The sequence below is a fragment of the Symphalangus syndactylus genome, chromosome X (assembly GCF_028878055.3).
Source record: "Symphalangus syndactylus isolate Jambi chromosome X, NHGRI_mSymSyn1-v2.1_pri, whole genome shotgun sequence".
Taxonomy (NCBI): Eukaryota; Metazoa; Chordata; class Mammalia; order Primates; family Hylobatidae; genus Symphalangus; species Symphalangus syndactylus.
In genome coordinates, this window is record NC_072447.2 from 38786251 (window position 1) to 38801352 (window position 15102).

At 42.3% G+C, this 15102-nt stretch overlaps 1 protein-coding gene across 5 annotated transcripts in view; it reads right to left on the reverse strand.

The window, feature by feature from the left end:
- Positions 1-15102, reverse strand: part of PCYT1B (phosphate cytidylyltransferase 1B, choline) — a 116048-nt gene that overhangs the window by 61042 nt on the left and 39904 nt on the right. For all 5 annotated transcript variants that reach the window (XM_055268144.2, XM_055268147.1, XM_055268143.1 and 2 more), the window contains exon 2: positions 669-768. In XM_055268144.2, coding sequence (XP_055124119.1) covers positions 669-768 — 100 coding nt within the window. The remainder of the gene's footprint in view (positions 1-668; positions 769-15102) is intronic.

The following is a 15102-nucleotide window of genomic DNA, read 5'->3' on the forward strand; positions in this document are numbered from 1 at the left end:
TGGCACTTTCGATGAATCCAGTTATCACAGAAACCTTGTGAGGTAGATATTGTTGTCCCCGTTCTAAGGAAACAGATTCAGATCTTTCTAGTGACGTGCCCAAGGCTGTAGAACTAACAAGTGACAAAGCTGGGGCTCAAATTCCCCGTATTCTGATGCATCTTTTTCTTGGCTCCTTTGGTTGGTCTGGTTTATTACTGCTAGTGTTTACCCTTCTTTACCCTTGCACTGTGTTACAATCTCTAAGTTCAACTCTCTGCTTGAAAGCAAGTGCTGCACAAATAATGATGGGCCTTTCTGATACTTTTTTATTTTTTTGAGATGGAGTCTTGCTCTGTCACCCAGGCTGGAGTGCAGTGGTGCAATCTTGGCTCACTGCAATCTCCACCTCCCGGGTTCAAGCAGTGCTCCCACCTCAGCCTCCCAAAGTGAGTAGCTGGTACTACAGACGTGCACCACCACACCTGGCTAATTTTTGTATTTTTAGTAGAGATGGGGTTTCGCCATGTTGGCCAGGCTGGTCTCGAACTCCTGACCTCAAGGTGATCCGCCCACCTCAGCCTCCCAAAGTGCTGGAATCACAGGCGTGAGCCACCGCGCCCGGCCCCTTTCTGATACTGTAAAATGTCAAGACAGGGCCCATTTAAGAAAAAGAAGTACAGCCTCACCTGGTGTTCCTAAGCGGGCCTGAGCAATGGTCAGTTTTTCATGGGGTGCTTGACACTGGCAGTTGGTTTCATCAGCAAACGGGGCAGGTGCAGTCAGGGTCTAGAAGGGAGAAAAAGAAAGGGAATACAGTCTGACAAACTTTCCTTTGGCACTAACTTCCTCTGAAGTTTTATTCCTGTTGGCTACACAGGTATGATTAAGAAGTCAAATATATCCACTGAGTCTCAGAGAAATACTGTACTGTTAGACACAAAAATAGGGCATCATCATTGAAACCTTTTTGTTTGTTTTTTACTGATGCTTCAGAAACAACAAAAGCTCTTCAGTGTCTATAGTATGCCAGGTACTAGATGAGATACTCTGCCGTTGTCTCTTTTAGGCTTCGCAGCCCCCTGTGATGAATAGATACTTCTATCCTTCTAGAGCATAGGATAATACTATCCCTATTTCACAAAAAGGAAACTGAGCCTCATTAGGGTTAAGAAATATGCCAAGTCATGCCCTTGGAAAGTCACAATGCCCAGCTTCGAACATTTCACAACCAACGAGGGCAGTCTTCAAACATTTAGACTCACCCACACCCAGGAGACTCGGCTGGAAAGAATGCCATACTCAGAAGCGTGGCACGCCATCTCCTATATTTCACACACACGAGCTTGGCCAATGACAAACTCTGATGTCTCTTTCAATGCAAAGGCCAAAGCTGTTATCTGTGCCTTGGGAAGGCTTAAAAGCACAGCAATTCGGGCAGGCTGCAGATGACTGCTCCTGTGCTGGCTTCAACAGTGACTAGCGGCTAGAGGCCCCGCCCCAGGCAGCTTGGGCTGGGGCTCTGGGGAACGCTGTGAGAAAGATGTAGTCACTTGGAAGCCTGCCCAGAAAGTGGCCCTGCATTTTTTAGTCAGCCTCTTAAAATGAAAACCTCACTCTCTCCAGACAAAGCAAGCGGTGTTTTTGTAAACAAGGCAAATGCAATCCAGTGTTGTCCATTTGAAGTCTTTGAACTGTGCCGTGATTGCAGTCACCACTACATCATCTTTGTGATTTTTAAAGCTAAAGTGGATTAGTCATGATAAATATTATTTACAGTGCTGCATCAATTGTTTCTTAGAGATGGAGACAGGTTAAGATGTGTTCCTTAACCTGTGGACACTGGACTGAAGAATGATCCATACATTTGGACAGGGGCTGTGACTCACTTCTGCCATTTATTTATCCATTCGCTCACTCATTCAAAGAAGTGGCAGGCACTACCTTGGAATCTGGGGATAGAAGTAGGGATAAGACCAATAATCCCTGCCCTTGGGGGGCCCCCATTCTCTGTACTGACGAGAACCGATCCCTCCCCTGTCCCCATCCCCTCTCCCCATTGCAGTCCCTTCCACCCTAGAAGCTCAATGTTGTCTGGAGGCCTCCCAGTTATCTGAGATTTTCTTAGCCCTCACCTTCTCCTTCAGGGCTCTGGAAGCAAACCAAGACTTGGGACAAGGATTCAGGAAACTTGGGTTCACTATTGGTTCTTTTTCAGATACATTATGGTGACCTCATAGGCTATGGTAGACCACAGTGGCATTTGTAATGTGGCAAAGGGGTGCAGTGACAAGAACAAAAACTCTGTAGCCACAAACCTGGGGTTCAGATCCCCTCTCCAGCACTTACTGGCCATGTATTTTAATTTGGCTCTTCTGGTTGAAAGGAACTGACACTCACTAACATTAGCTCAAAGGATGGAGGATTTCTTTTAAGACTACCCTGGAACTGAAACTGTGGAAAAGGAGGCAAGGGGCAGAACGTGGCCCCAGAGAGAATGCTCCACACCAACTTGGCTGCTCCCTGCACATGATCCTTTCTGTCCCACCCCCAGTGACTCCATTTCCTCCCACTGCATTAAAGCCGCTGCTTGCTTTGCACTGCCCCACAGCTTCAGCTCTAATAGGCTGGCCCATCATGGCCTCCTCAGCCTCTCTTCACAACACTCATTTAACAACTTTCCATTGTGCCTTTCAGCCCTAGCCTCCTACCAACTTACTGACTCTTTCCATGTTTCCCAATTCAAATTCCTAAGGGAGAATCTGATTGGCCAAGTTTATCTTTTCAAATCAGGCCTTAACCAGGCTGGCGTTGGGTCAGGCGCCCACCCTGGGGCCCAACAGATGTGGTGAGGAAAGTCATGAATGACCCAACACTACCACTTCAGGAGGAGCTATACTTGAGGCAGGAAATATTTTTGACTTTGTGTGCTTAAAAGCAAGTTCCTTAACTTATTTGAACCTCAGTTTCATCTATAAAATGGGCTATTCATCTTGCAAGGCTGTTGTGAAAAGCAGAGATAATATGTGTAACATACCTGGTACTTAATAAACTGTAGCTATTATTACTGCTATTATTATTCACTATTATATACAATATGATATAATAATAGATAATATAGTTACACATAGAAACAAGCAAATTGACTCATTTTTATTTATTTTTTATTTTTTTATTTATTTTGAGATGGAGTCTCACTCTGTCTCCCAGGTTGGAGTGCAGTGGTGCGATCTCACCTCACTGCCACATCCGTCTCCTGAGTTCAAGTGATTCTCCTGCCTCAGCCTCCCAAGTAGCTGGGACTACAGGTATGCACCACCACACCTGGCTGCAAATTGACTTATGAATGGACTTTTAGCACACAACCCAAATGGGTAAATGGATTGGCAAGTGGGATTAGCTTATTTTAATGATTCATTACCTTTTAATACATGTGGGCAATGAATCTTTTTCACATGACCTAAAATAAATTACTATTTGGAGATCTTGTATGTGCTAGTCACAAAGTTTATTAAAGAGGAGATAAGGTGTTGCCATTTTCCAAGAATGGTGTGTTCTTGAGGGTGTGAAATCTGGTAATTAAAACAGAGATAGGGAACGTTGTAAAGCAACAATAGTTACTCAAAGGGGAAGAAAAGGTTTATATGCACCGTGCATTTTGTTCTTAATTATTATGGCCTAGAAGTAGGAAAGAAGGAGAAACAAAGAGATGGAAGGCAGAGAGAATTCCTAAGTGTGTGAATGTGTTTGTGTTTGCATGTGTGCACAGGTGACTATCTTTAACAGCAGTTGATATGGAGAAGAGCTATTTCTTGTTATGTATAAAGCAATGTGCTCAGAATGGGGAGAATGCAAAAATAAATGAGCCACAGCCTTGCTGTCCAGAACATTGCTTTCTAAAGCACAGCAGGGTACTTCTTGAGTTGATCAAGCTCTGCATTCAGGAAGACTTTGGTTAAGGCCCAGCTACTACCAACCAGCCTTGTGACCTGAGACAATATTTTTTCAGTCCAAACACCCCAGATTACAATTAAAAAAAAACTCCTTCTCTGAGCCAGAACAAATCATTTGCTTTATAAAAAATTCTATGCTCCTTAGGTTCTGTCTCTTCCATATACTAGAGGCAGATCAACTTCAGGACAATGTTAGTAAGATAGAGGCTTCTGGGAGGGGCAGGGACTGAGCTAACTTCACCATTTGCCAAAGCTGAGATGCTTCCAGGGATCCTCTGGTGTAGACCCTACATAAAACTAAGGCCTGATAACATAAGGTAATAGCTAAATCTTTGAGTACCTACTTAGTGCCATGTATCTATCGATATACTAAGCGCTTTAAATGTATTTGCTCATTTAATTTGTACAACACCTCTGTGAGGTAGATACTATCTTCACTGAACCAGTCTTCAAGGTGACACCAAGTGACAGCAAGAAGCAACAGCAGTGGTAGATCCCTCAAACTCAGTTACCTTTTTGGCTCCCTGTGAGCTGAGGAAACCCTCAGGATTTTTAGACTATAAGGATGGAAAAACCTCTAAAAGGAGATACATGATTTCCTGATAGAGAAGGGGGAACTCAAACAATTAACTGAAGAAATAAAAGCATGTAACCATATTTTTGCCCAGACTTAGTGAAGCAGGTCAAATGACTTATTTGTAGTTATTTGCAAGCCTCAGGTTAGACTTTAAATCAGCCAGATCACATTTTGTAGTGTTTATTAGCACATGATATATGTTTAATATAATGCTAGGGGTTTGGAGGGTAGAGAAATGGAGGAGAGAGATAAGAAAGGTAGGAACAGAATTGGCTTTGCAGCAGCAATCTTCTAAAGTGAAGAATGACCCTTTTAGAATGGGAGAAGGTATTTGTTTGAAAAGGCATGTTCATGTTCAGTTTTCAATAACATCATATTTGGGGAAAACCACTACTCTTTTGAGCATGAAAATCATAGAAACTAAGCTTCTGAACTTGTGAAGATCATCAGAAGACAGACTATGCCCTTCTAGAGAGGCATATTCCAAATTTGGGGTTTGGTTGGCACATAAGATTTCTTTATATACATATATATATATATATATACACACACACACACACACATAATACTTTAAGTTCTAGGGTACATGTGCACAACGTGTTTAGCAGAAGACAGCAAGGATCATAAAGGGTTAAGAAGCCCTGGCCCAGTGCCCTGGACCTCACATATGCAAGGGCCTTGCCAGACCACAGACTTGGAGCTAGGTTGCAATAAAACTTCTTTCTACCTAATTGAAGATTTCAGAATACTCAGTCATTACAAAGTGAATATGTTACCTATTTGTCATATAAGTTCTGGTTATATAAACTATGCCACAGAATCATACCAAAGCCACATATCATCAGGTTTCTAAAGAAGACATTATATGTTGGGCATTTCACGTATAGAATCTCTTCAGTTGGACATTGTCAAATATTTACTTAAAACAAAAGCTATTAGGTACTGGAGAATGGACAATGCAAATATTACTTAAGTGCAAAAAAAATGGTTGCTAGAACCTGCACTTATGCAATGTACATCGCTGACTGACAACTGGACCAATCAGACAACAAGCTAATCAACCAATCAGAACTTAGCACAGTACTGCTGATGGTGATAGGCCACCCGCAGAGTTGCTTGTTTAAGCTAAGCTATACTTTTTTTTTTTCTGAGACAGAGTCTCGCTCTGTCGCCCAGGCTGGAGTGCAGTGGCACAATCTCTGCTCACTGCAAGCTCCACCTCCCGGGTTCATGCCATTCTCCTGCCTCAGCCTCCCGAGTAGCTGGGACTACAGGCGCCCGCACCACGCCCAGCTAATTTTTTGTATTTTTAGTAGAGACAGGGTTTCACTATGTTAACCAGGATGGTCTCAATCTCCTGACCTCGTGATCGGCCCGCCTAGGCCTCCCAAAGTGCTGGGATTACAGGCATGAGCAACAGCGCCCGGCCAAGCTAAGCTATTCTTAACTCCAGTGGGGCAATCCCGTCAGACAGGCCTGAGTTCAAATCCTACCTCCATTATTTAATATCCCTTTCCTATTTTTACATTTGATTTTTAGCAAATTGCTGTTCTTAACCTCTCAAGCCTTAGTATCCTTGTTTATGAAAGGAAGATAAGCTGTTGTGAGGATTAACTAAAAGAATGTGTGGGTAATAAATATCTTCCCTTTTGCCTCTCCAGAATCCACTCTCTTTCTACCCTTCTCTATGCTTTTCCTCTACTCTTTTCTGTACGGCTTCCCCAATGGACTGCACCAATGGGATCTCTGCCTCCTGCTTCCAGCTGGTTGGGAAGCATGCGAAACAGTGGAGGGCAGGAGAAGAGCGAGCTCAGGGTGTTTGTCTCCCTGGCTTCCTCTCTGCTAGGAAGCAGTGTGTTGGTTCTGTCCTTTTACCAAAATTCACAGCTTCTGTGAGGGGGTCCTCTTTATAGAGCTGTCTGTGTGAGGTTCTGGTAACCACACTCACCCCTTGCCCCTACCAGCCTGGGGGATGGCAATCTCCCATTGTTTCTAGGCCAAGTATACTATACTATTCCTTGAGGTTTCCTTAAACCCTGCCCATACCTTTGTAAGTATTACCTTTATTAAACTCTCTTTCAATTTCACCTTTAGAGTGAGCCATCTGTGTCTTGGCAGAGCCTTGGTTAATACAGTGTCTATAACAGTTTGTCAGGCTCAAACATTGGCTAGAAAGTGCTGATGAGGTATGTTAGAAGCACAGAGATCAGTTGAAAAGTGAATTACCCAGAGTAACTAAAGTTATAACCATCTCAAGAATGTCTCTAGTAGAAAAGAATTTTACAAAGACAGAACATTTTAATCAGGATATGCAAAACAAGATAAGAACAGGACTTCAGAAAGAATGTACTTCTTCCAGGTAGGCCTTTTGCTGTGAAACTCATCAGCAGTAGAACCACAAATTGAGAATTACAAAAAGACATCACAAAATCTAATCCAGCAGCCTCATACTGTTAGGTTTATATTTACTTGTTTCTGAACATATTTTTAAAGCCTTATTTATTGTGGAGTCAGAATATTTTGTCTTTTGAGGATAGAGAGGACAGAAAAAAATAGATAATATAGTTGACCATGGGCCCAACACACACGAATCACTGGATTCTTAGACTGTGTAACTGATTATGTAGACTCTTAAATCAGGCAGCTGGTACAAAGTCATCACCAATAAATGTCGCTGGAGAGAAGAAAAAAGAGGCCCAGTATGTGGTTCAGCACCAAGAAATATCCGTTTTTTTCATTTAGTTATGTATGGTATGTACATGTTATAAGTAACAGGCACCATTGAAAACAGCAAGACAGATATGTATGTACTGACAGGGAATGATATCTAAGACATTTTGTTGAATGCAAAAAGCAAGTCACAAAGCAATACGTATAATATGTATGTATACATGCTATCTAGTATGATGTCATTTATAGTAAAAAGAGAGAGAAGGGGGAAGAGAGAGAAAAAGAAGAAAAGAGAGAGGTAATTGTGTAGAAATAGTTTAGGGCTGGGCGCGGTGGCTCATGCCTGTAATCCCAGCACTTTGGGAGGCCAAGGCAGGTGGATCGCCTGAGGTCAGGAGTTCAAGACCAGCCTGGCCAACATGGTGAAACCCCATTTCTACTAAAAATACAAAAATTAGCCGGGTCTGATGGCGCACACCTGTAATCCCAGCTACTTGGAAGGCTGAGGCAGGAGAATTGCTTGAACTTGGGAGGCGGAGGTTGCAGTGAGCTGAGATTGTGCCACTGCACTCCAGCCTGGGCGACAAGAGTGAAACTCTGCCTCAAAAAAAAAGAAAAAAGAAAAGAAAAAGAAATAGTTTAGAACTGTGCTAATATGGTAGCCATTAGTCACATGGGGCTATTTAAATTCAAATTATAATTAATTAAAATTAAATAAAATTAAAAGTAGTTTGTCATTCACATTAGCCACATTTCAGGTGCTCAATAACCCATGTGACTACTGGGTACTATACTGGGCAATGCAGATATAGAACATTTCTACCATCACAGAAAGTTCTACTGGACAGCACTGGACTTGAATGATACACATTGAATTGTTAATTGGGGTTACCTCTTGGGAAGGAGATAATATTTTGAGAGAAGAGATGAAGGGATTTCATTGTTTATTCCATATATGTCTGTCATTTTGTTTTATTTTTAAAATGCGAATGCATTCATGCAATGTTCATAATGCAGAAATAAATTTAAAGAAATACCTCCTCTCCTTTAAATTCAGAGATGCAGAAAATTTAATCAAGGCTCAGGTCTCCCAAATGTGGCAGGGGTGGGGGAGGGAGGTCTATATTAAGAAAAGAGGAGTATTTTGAAAAATAAAAACTATTATCCAAAAATTAACTGTTAAATGATATGATTTGCAGGTATATGGAATATTTAAAACTCATTTGAGCTTTAAAAAATTTTTAAATTACTTTCATGGTATCTACCCATAATTCATTTTTCTAAACATCAGGCAAACACTTTTTGAGTTCTTGTTGTGTGCCAGGCACTGTTCTAGCTTCTGAGGATACATCAGGGAACAAAACAAAACAAAAAATTTTGCCCTCATAACACTTAAAAATAATAAACAAGCAGGAAAAAGAACATAAAACATGTAATATTTTAGTTAAAGGGTGATTAAGTGTTATAGAAAAAAATAAGGCAAGGAAAGGGAATAGGGAGTGTTGGGGGTATCACTGTAAATAGGATAGTCAGAGAAGTTGATGTATGTGTAAATATATAAAGGATTAAGTGAGCCATGTGGAGAAAGAGCATTCCTGGCAGAGAAAACAGCAAGGGCAAAGGCCATGAGGCACGAACATGCCTGGCTTCTTCCAGGAATAACTAGAAGGCCAGTATGCTTGGAGGAAGCGAGCAAAAAAGAAAAGATGTAGCCAGAGGTGAGGCCAGAAGAAAGGAGATGAGAGGCACCCAGTCGTGTGAGTCTTTTAGGACACTGTAAAGACTGGCTTTCACTCTAGGGAGATGGGAGCCATCAGAGCGTTTCGTTTTGTTTCGTTTTTGAGACCGAGTCTCACTCTGTCGCCCAGGGTGGAGCGCAGTGGTGCGATCTCGACTCACTACAACCTCCGCCTCCTGGGTTCAAGAGATTCTCCTGCCTCAGCCTCCCACCTAGCTGGGACTACAAGCATGCGCCACCACGCCTGGCTAATTTTTGTATTTTAAGTAGAGACAGGGTTTCGCCATGCTGGTCTCAAACTCCTGACCTCAGGTGATCCGCCTGCTTCAGCCTCCCAAAGTGCTGGGCATCAGAGTGTTTTGAACAAGGCATGATAATGATCTGGCTTAGCTTTAACAAGACCATCTGGCTAATGTGTTGAGAATAAACTGTAAGAGGTCAAAGGTAGAAACAAGAAAACCACTGAGGTGTCTGGTGTAACAATCAGGCAAAAGAAGACAGAGGCAGGAGTCAGGGTGATCGCAGTGGAGGTGGTAAGAAGTGGTCAGATTCTGGATAGATTTTGGATACATAAAACTTGAAACAGATTGGATGTAGGGTGTGAAAGAATGAGAGGAATCAGGATAATTCCAAAGCCACTGGTCTGAAGAACTGGAAAGATGGCATTGCCATTCTCTAGAAGGGGTAAAACACTGGAAGAGTAGGTCTAGGGGTGGGAGGGACAACAAGGATGGGGAAATTAACAATTCCATTCTCACAGATTTGGTTTGACACACCTATTAGATCTCCAAGTGGAGATGTCAGGTAGACAGTTGGATGTATAAGTCTGGTGTTTGGGAGAAAGGACTAAGCTAGAGATGCAGGTTTAGAAACTGACAGAGTATGTGATATATAAAGCCATTAGACTAGATTCACTCATTCAGCTAAGGGCATGGATGCAGGTAGAAGAGAGGTCCAGGTCATCAGATGAGGAAACATTGTATATTTAAGCTCAGTCTCTCCCTGCTATTGGGGAAGCTCTAAGAAAGCAAGGACTTGGTCTGTCTACTCATTGCTGTATCCCTATTCCCAAGGGCAGTACCAGGCATATAGAAGGTCCTTAAGAATATTTGTTGAATGGGGGAATTTAAAGTCACAGGAGAGAGAATGATAATTGATAAAGACAAATACAGACTTTAAACTCAATAATAAAATAATTTGTCAATCTTTCATAGCTTTTTCTTAGCATCATCATAATATATATTATAGAAAATTTGGGAAAGTTAAGAGAGGAAAATAAAAGTCACCAACAATTCTTTCTACTTCCCGGAGACAACCATAGTTAACTCTTTCTATATTTCATTTCAGGCTTTCTGGTATGACATATATACATATTAACAAGTTTGGAATCTTGCCGGATAGACAGTTTTTTTCACTCAATATATCATGATTATCTTATCGTGTCACTTAAATAGTTTTCAACTTCACTAATTTTGATAGCTGTAAAACATTTCACTGAAAAAGAACCGTAATTTAAATACTTCTCTATCATTGAATATTAAACTATTTATATTTTACTAATATAAATAACATTCTAAACATAATTCTGAACCTCTGATTATTTCCTTATGATAGATGCCTAGAAACTGAATTACTTAGATCAGGAGTATGAACATTTTAAAGATAAATATTTGAAGAACATTTCAACATGTATTGGTAAATTGCCTCCTACAAAAGCTGTATCATTTACACTCACATTATAATGTATGAAAGCACCTATCTTGCTGCCATCTCACTGGCATTGAGTATTACCTTTGCCAATTTTATAGACCAAAAAATGGTAGCATGCTGTTTCAATTTGCATTATTTTGATTACAAAAAGATTGAACATTTTTCAAATGTTTATTAGCCATTTGTATTTTCTTCAGAGAATAATCTGTCCTTTGCCCATTTTTCTATTGTTGAGGATAAGCATTTTGAAGTTGGTTAAAACTGAAACAATAGCACAGTTTAAAAATTGTCTTAAATATCTTTTAAAAACACATTTTCCAGGCTGGGCTCAGTAGCTCACGCTTGTAATCCCAGCTCGTTGGGAGGCAGAGGCAGGCAGATCGCCTGAGTTCAGGAGTTCAAGAGCAGCCTGGGCAACATGGCGAAACCCTCTCTCTATGAAAAATTAGCTAGGCATGGTGGCGTACGCCTGTAGTCCCAGCTACTCTGGAGGCTGAGGTGGGAGGACCGCTTGGTCCCCGGAGGTCAAGGCTGCAATAAGCTGTGACTGCATGCCACTGCACTCCAGCCTGGGTGACAGAGTGAGACCTTGTCTCAAAAAAAAAAAAAAACCAAACAAACAAAACACACATTTTCCAACTTTATTTAGAATTCCCACATAATAAGTTCATTTTTTAAACCAGTAAACCAGTGCCTGAATACTCACATCTGGGTTAGCCTAGTACATACTGCCCTTTTGGTGATCAGAGATCAGAATTTTTATTATGCCCTGGAGATACAGGCTTCCTTAAAACACTGACCACTTATAAACCAAACTCCATCTCATGCGGCCACTTTCCAACCTCACAGCAGTGAGTGAATATCAAATAGCTAGAAGACTCATAGTACTATAAGTAAAACCACATTTCATTGATTCTAAAATGTACATTTCTCCCCACATTTTAACATCCCTGAGAGTAGGAGGGATCTTACAATAGATATTATCTTAAAATCAGTGTTGGCCATTTTTTCACATTGTAACACCTTTGAAATGGAAGTGCAACTTACAATGAATAGCCTCTTAGACTCATGAAATGCATAGATGCTATTAACAATAGAAAACAATCTTTACCAAGATATAAAAATTCCACATTCTAAATAATTTTTTTCTTGGGCAATTGAACTTAAGTTTATAGTGAACATCAATAACAATGTTATATTCATATTCCACCTCCTTCTCCAAAGGACTTGAGGTGACTTTAAAAATAAAATTTGAAAGTTTAAAATAATAGTTGCAAGATCCGGGGTGAGGAGGAGAAATGTTTTTTGTTGGTTTTTGTTTGTTTGTTTGTTTTGTTTTGTTTTGTTTTGAGACAGAGTCTCGCTCTGTCGCCCAGGCTAGAGCGCAGTGGCACGATCTCAGCTCACTGCAACCTCCACCTCCCAGGTTCACGCCATTCTCCTGCCTCAGCCTCCCGAGTAGCTGGGACCACAGGTGCCCACCACCACGCCCGGCTAATTTTTTGTATTTTTGCTAGAGACAGGGTTTCACCATGTCAGCCAGGATGGTCTCGATCTCCTGACCTCGTGATCCGCCCGCCTTGGCCTCCCAAAGTGCTGGGATTACAGGCGTGAGCCACCACGCCCAGCCAAAATATGTTTGTTTTTTAAAGGTCAGGGGTGAAATGAGCCCAAAGAAATGCATATCACAGTCCTCTATATTTCAAAAAGGTAAGACTACAAAAATGGCTTTAAGCTCTCAGCAGTCACAGCAAAGAGGAAAACAAAGTTAATGTTGTCCTTAAGCACAAAGCAAAATAGCTATTGAGGAAAAAGCACAGCATTTTCCTGATGTTGAGTTCTGAGAGAAATTCCTCCCATGGTGCCACCTTAAAGGGCATGCTGGGTGATACTGTAGTAACATCGGTACTGACACACTCAACAACAGCCCCCTAGTACAGAAAGTCCTGTTTTTGTTTGTTTGTTTGTTTGTTTTTGAGACGGAGTCTTGCACTGTTGCCCAGGCTGGAGTGCAGTGGCGTCATCTCGGCTCACTGCAAGCTCCGCCTCCCGGGTTCACGCCATTCTCCTGCCTCAGCCTCCCGAGTAGCTGGGACTACAGGCGCCCGCCAACACGCCTGGCTAATTTTTTGTACTTTTAGTAGAGACGGGGTTTCACCATGTTAGCCAGGATGGTCTCGATCTCCTGACCTCGTGATCCGCCTGCCTCGGCCTCCCAAAGTGCTGGGATTACAGGCGTGAACCACCGCGCCTGGCCAGAAAGTCCTGTGTTTTTATGTTTGTCTCCATAGTGCCTTCCATGTAAGGCAGAACCCCAGCACCAAAAAGTGGTTCAGAAAAGCATTTTCTTCAAGGGGCCAAACGAACGTGCACCCTGAAAATACAGTTTTTTCTCCCTGATGGTTGGATCCAACGGTAAGATTTAGAATGCCTAAACCAATGTTTTCTAATGTGGGATGGGCAAGACAATCCATTAGACAGCAACACTTGTGTTCATACCTCAGATCCTTGAATAACGTCATTTTGTTCAATGACCTTTCATTGTAACGTGGATGAGAAAAAAAATATTTTGGTTCCGGGTCAGGGCTACTGTCTGTGAAGCATTTTCGCATTCTCCCCATATCTGTGTGGGTTTTCTCTGGGTACTTTGGTTTCCTCCCACATCCCAAAGATGTACACAGCAGGTTAATTAGTGTCTTTAAATTGTCCCAATGTGGGCTGGGCACAGTGGCTCAAGCCTATAATTCCAGCACTTTGGGAGGCCGAGGCAGGCAGATCACCTGAGGTCAGGAGTTTGAGTTCAGCCTGGCTAACATGCTGAAACCCTGTCTCTACTAAAATACAAAAATTAGCTGGGCACGGTGGCGCATGCCTGTAATCCCAGCTACTCGGGATGGGGAGGTTGCAGTGAGCCGGGATTGCACCACTGCACTCCAGCCTGGGTGGCAGAGCAAGACTGTGTCTCAAAAAAAAAAAAAAAAATTGTCCCAGTGTTATGAGTGTGGTGTGTGTGTGAGTGTGCCCTGCGATGGGATGGTGTCCTGTTCAGGTCTGGTTCCCCCCAGGTGCCCTGAGGTGCCAGGATAGGTCCCAGTCACCCACTACCCTGAACTGGAATAAGCTGGTAAATAATTACCTTGTTTTTATTAGTCTTTCTTAAATGTATACATAGCTCACATGTATTTCAATGTTGAATGATACTAGGAGTGTTTTGGTATTTATTTAGAAGTGTGGTGGTGTTGAAGTGGCTTCTTTCTCAGTATAGTTATTGATTTGTGGTGACATGCCTGAATCAGCCAAGTCTGTTCCTGCTCCAAAGAAGGGTGCCAAGAAGGTGGTGTGACCAAGAGCCAGAAGGATGGCAAGAATCACAAGCATAGCCACAAGGAAAGCTACTCTATCTACATTTACAAGGTACTGAAGCAGGTCCATCTCAACTCTGGCATCTCATCGAAGGCCATGGGCATCATGAACTTATTTGTCAATATCTTCAAGTGCATCATTCCTGATGCATTACAAGTACTCCACGATCAACTCCAGGGAGATCCATACAGCTTGCGCCTGCTGCCTAGGGAGATGGCCAAGCACACTGTGTCTGACAACACCAAGGCCCTCACCAAGTACACCAGCTCCAAGTGAACTACTTTCAAAAACCAAAGGCTCTTTTCAGAGCCACTTAAGCCAGGTACAGAAAGACAAATACTGCATGTTCTCACTCATAAGTGGGAGCTAAACAAGTTGATCATATGGAGGTAGAGAGTGGAATGATAGATACCACTATCATTGAGATAGTGGCTGGGAAGGGTGTGTGGGTGAGCGGGGTTGGGGGTGAAGAGAGGTTGGTTACTGGGTACATACAGTTAGATAGAAGGAATAAGTTCTAACGTTTGATAGCAGAGTAGGATGATTACAGTTAACGACAATGTATTATATATTTCAAAATAGCTTGAAAAGTGGCCGGGCATGGTGGCTCACGCCTGTAATCCCAGCACTTTAGGAGGCCAAGGTGGGTGGATCACCTGAGGTCAGGAGTTCGAGATCAGCCTGACCAACATGGTGAAACCGGGTCTCTACTAAAAATACAAAAATGAGCTGGACGTGGTGGCACATGCCTGTAATCCCAGCTACTCAGGAGGCTGAGGCAAGAGAATCGCTTGAACCTGGGAGGCAGAGGTTGCAGTGAGCCAAGATCATACCACTGCACTCCAGCCTGGGCAACAGGGCAAGACTGTGTCTCAAAAAAAAAAAGCTAGAAAACAAGATTTGAAATGTTCTCAATACATAGAAATGATAAATACTCAAGGTGATGGACACCCTAAATACCCTGGCTTGATCAGTACACATTCTATGCATGCAACAAAATTTCACATGTACCCCATAAGTATGTACAAATATAATGTAATCAGGCCAGGCGCGGTGGCTTGCACCTGTAATCCCAGCACTTTGCGGGGCTGAGGAGGGCAGGCCACTTGAGG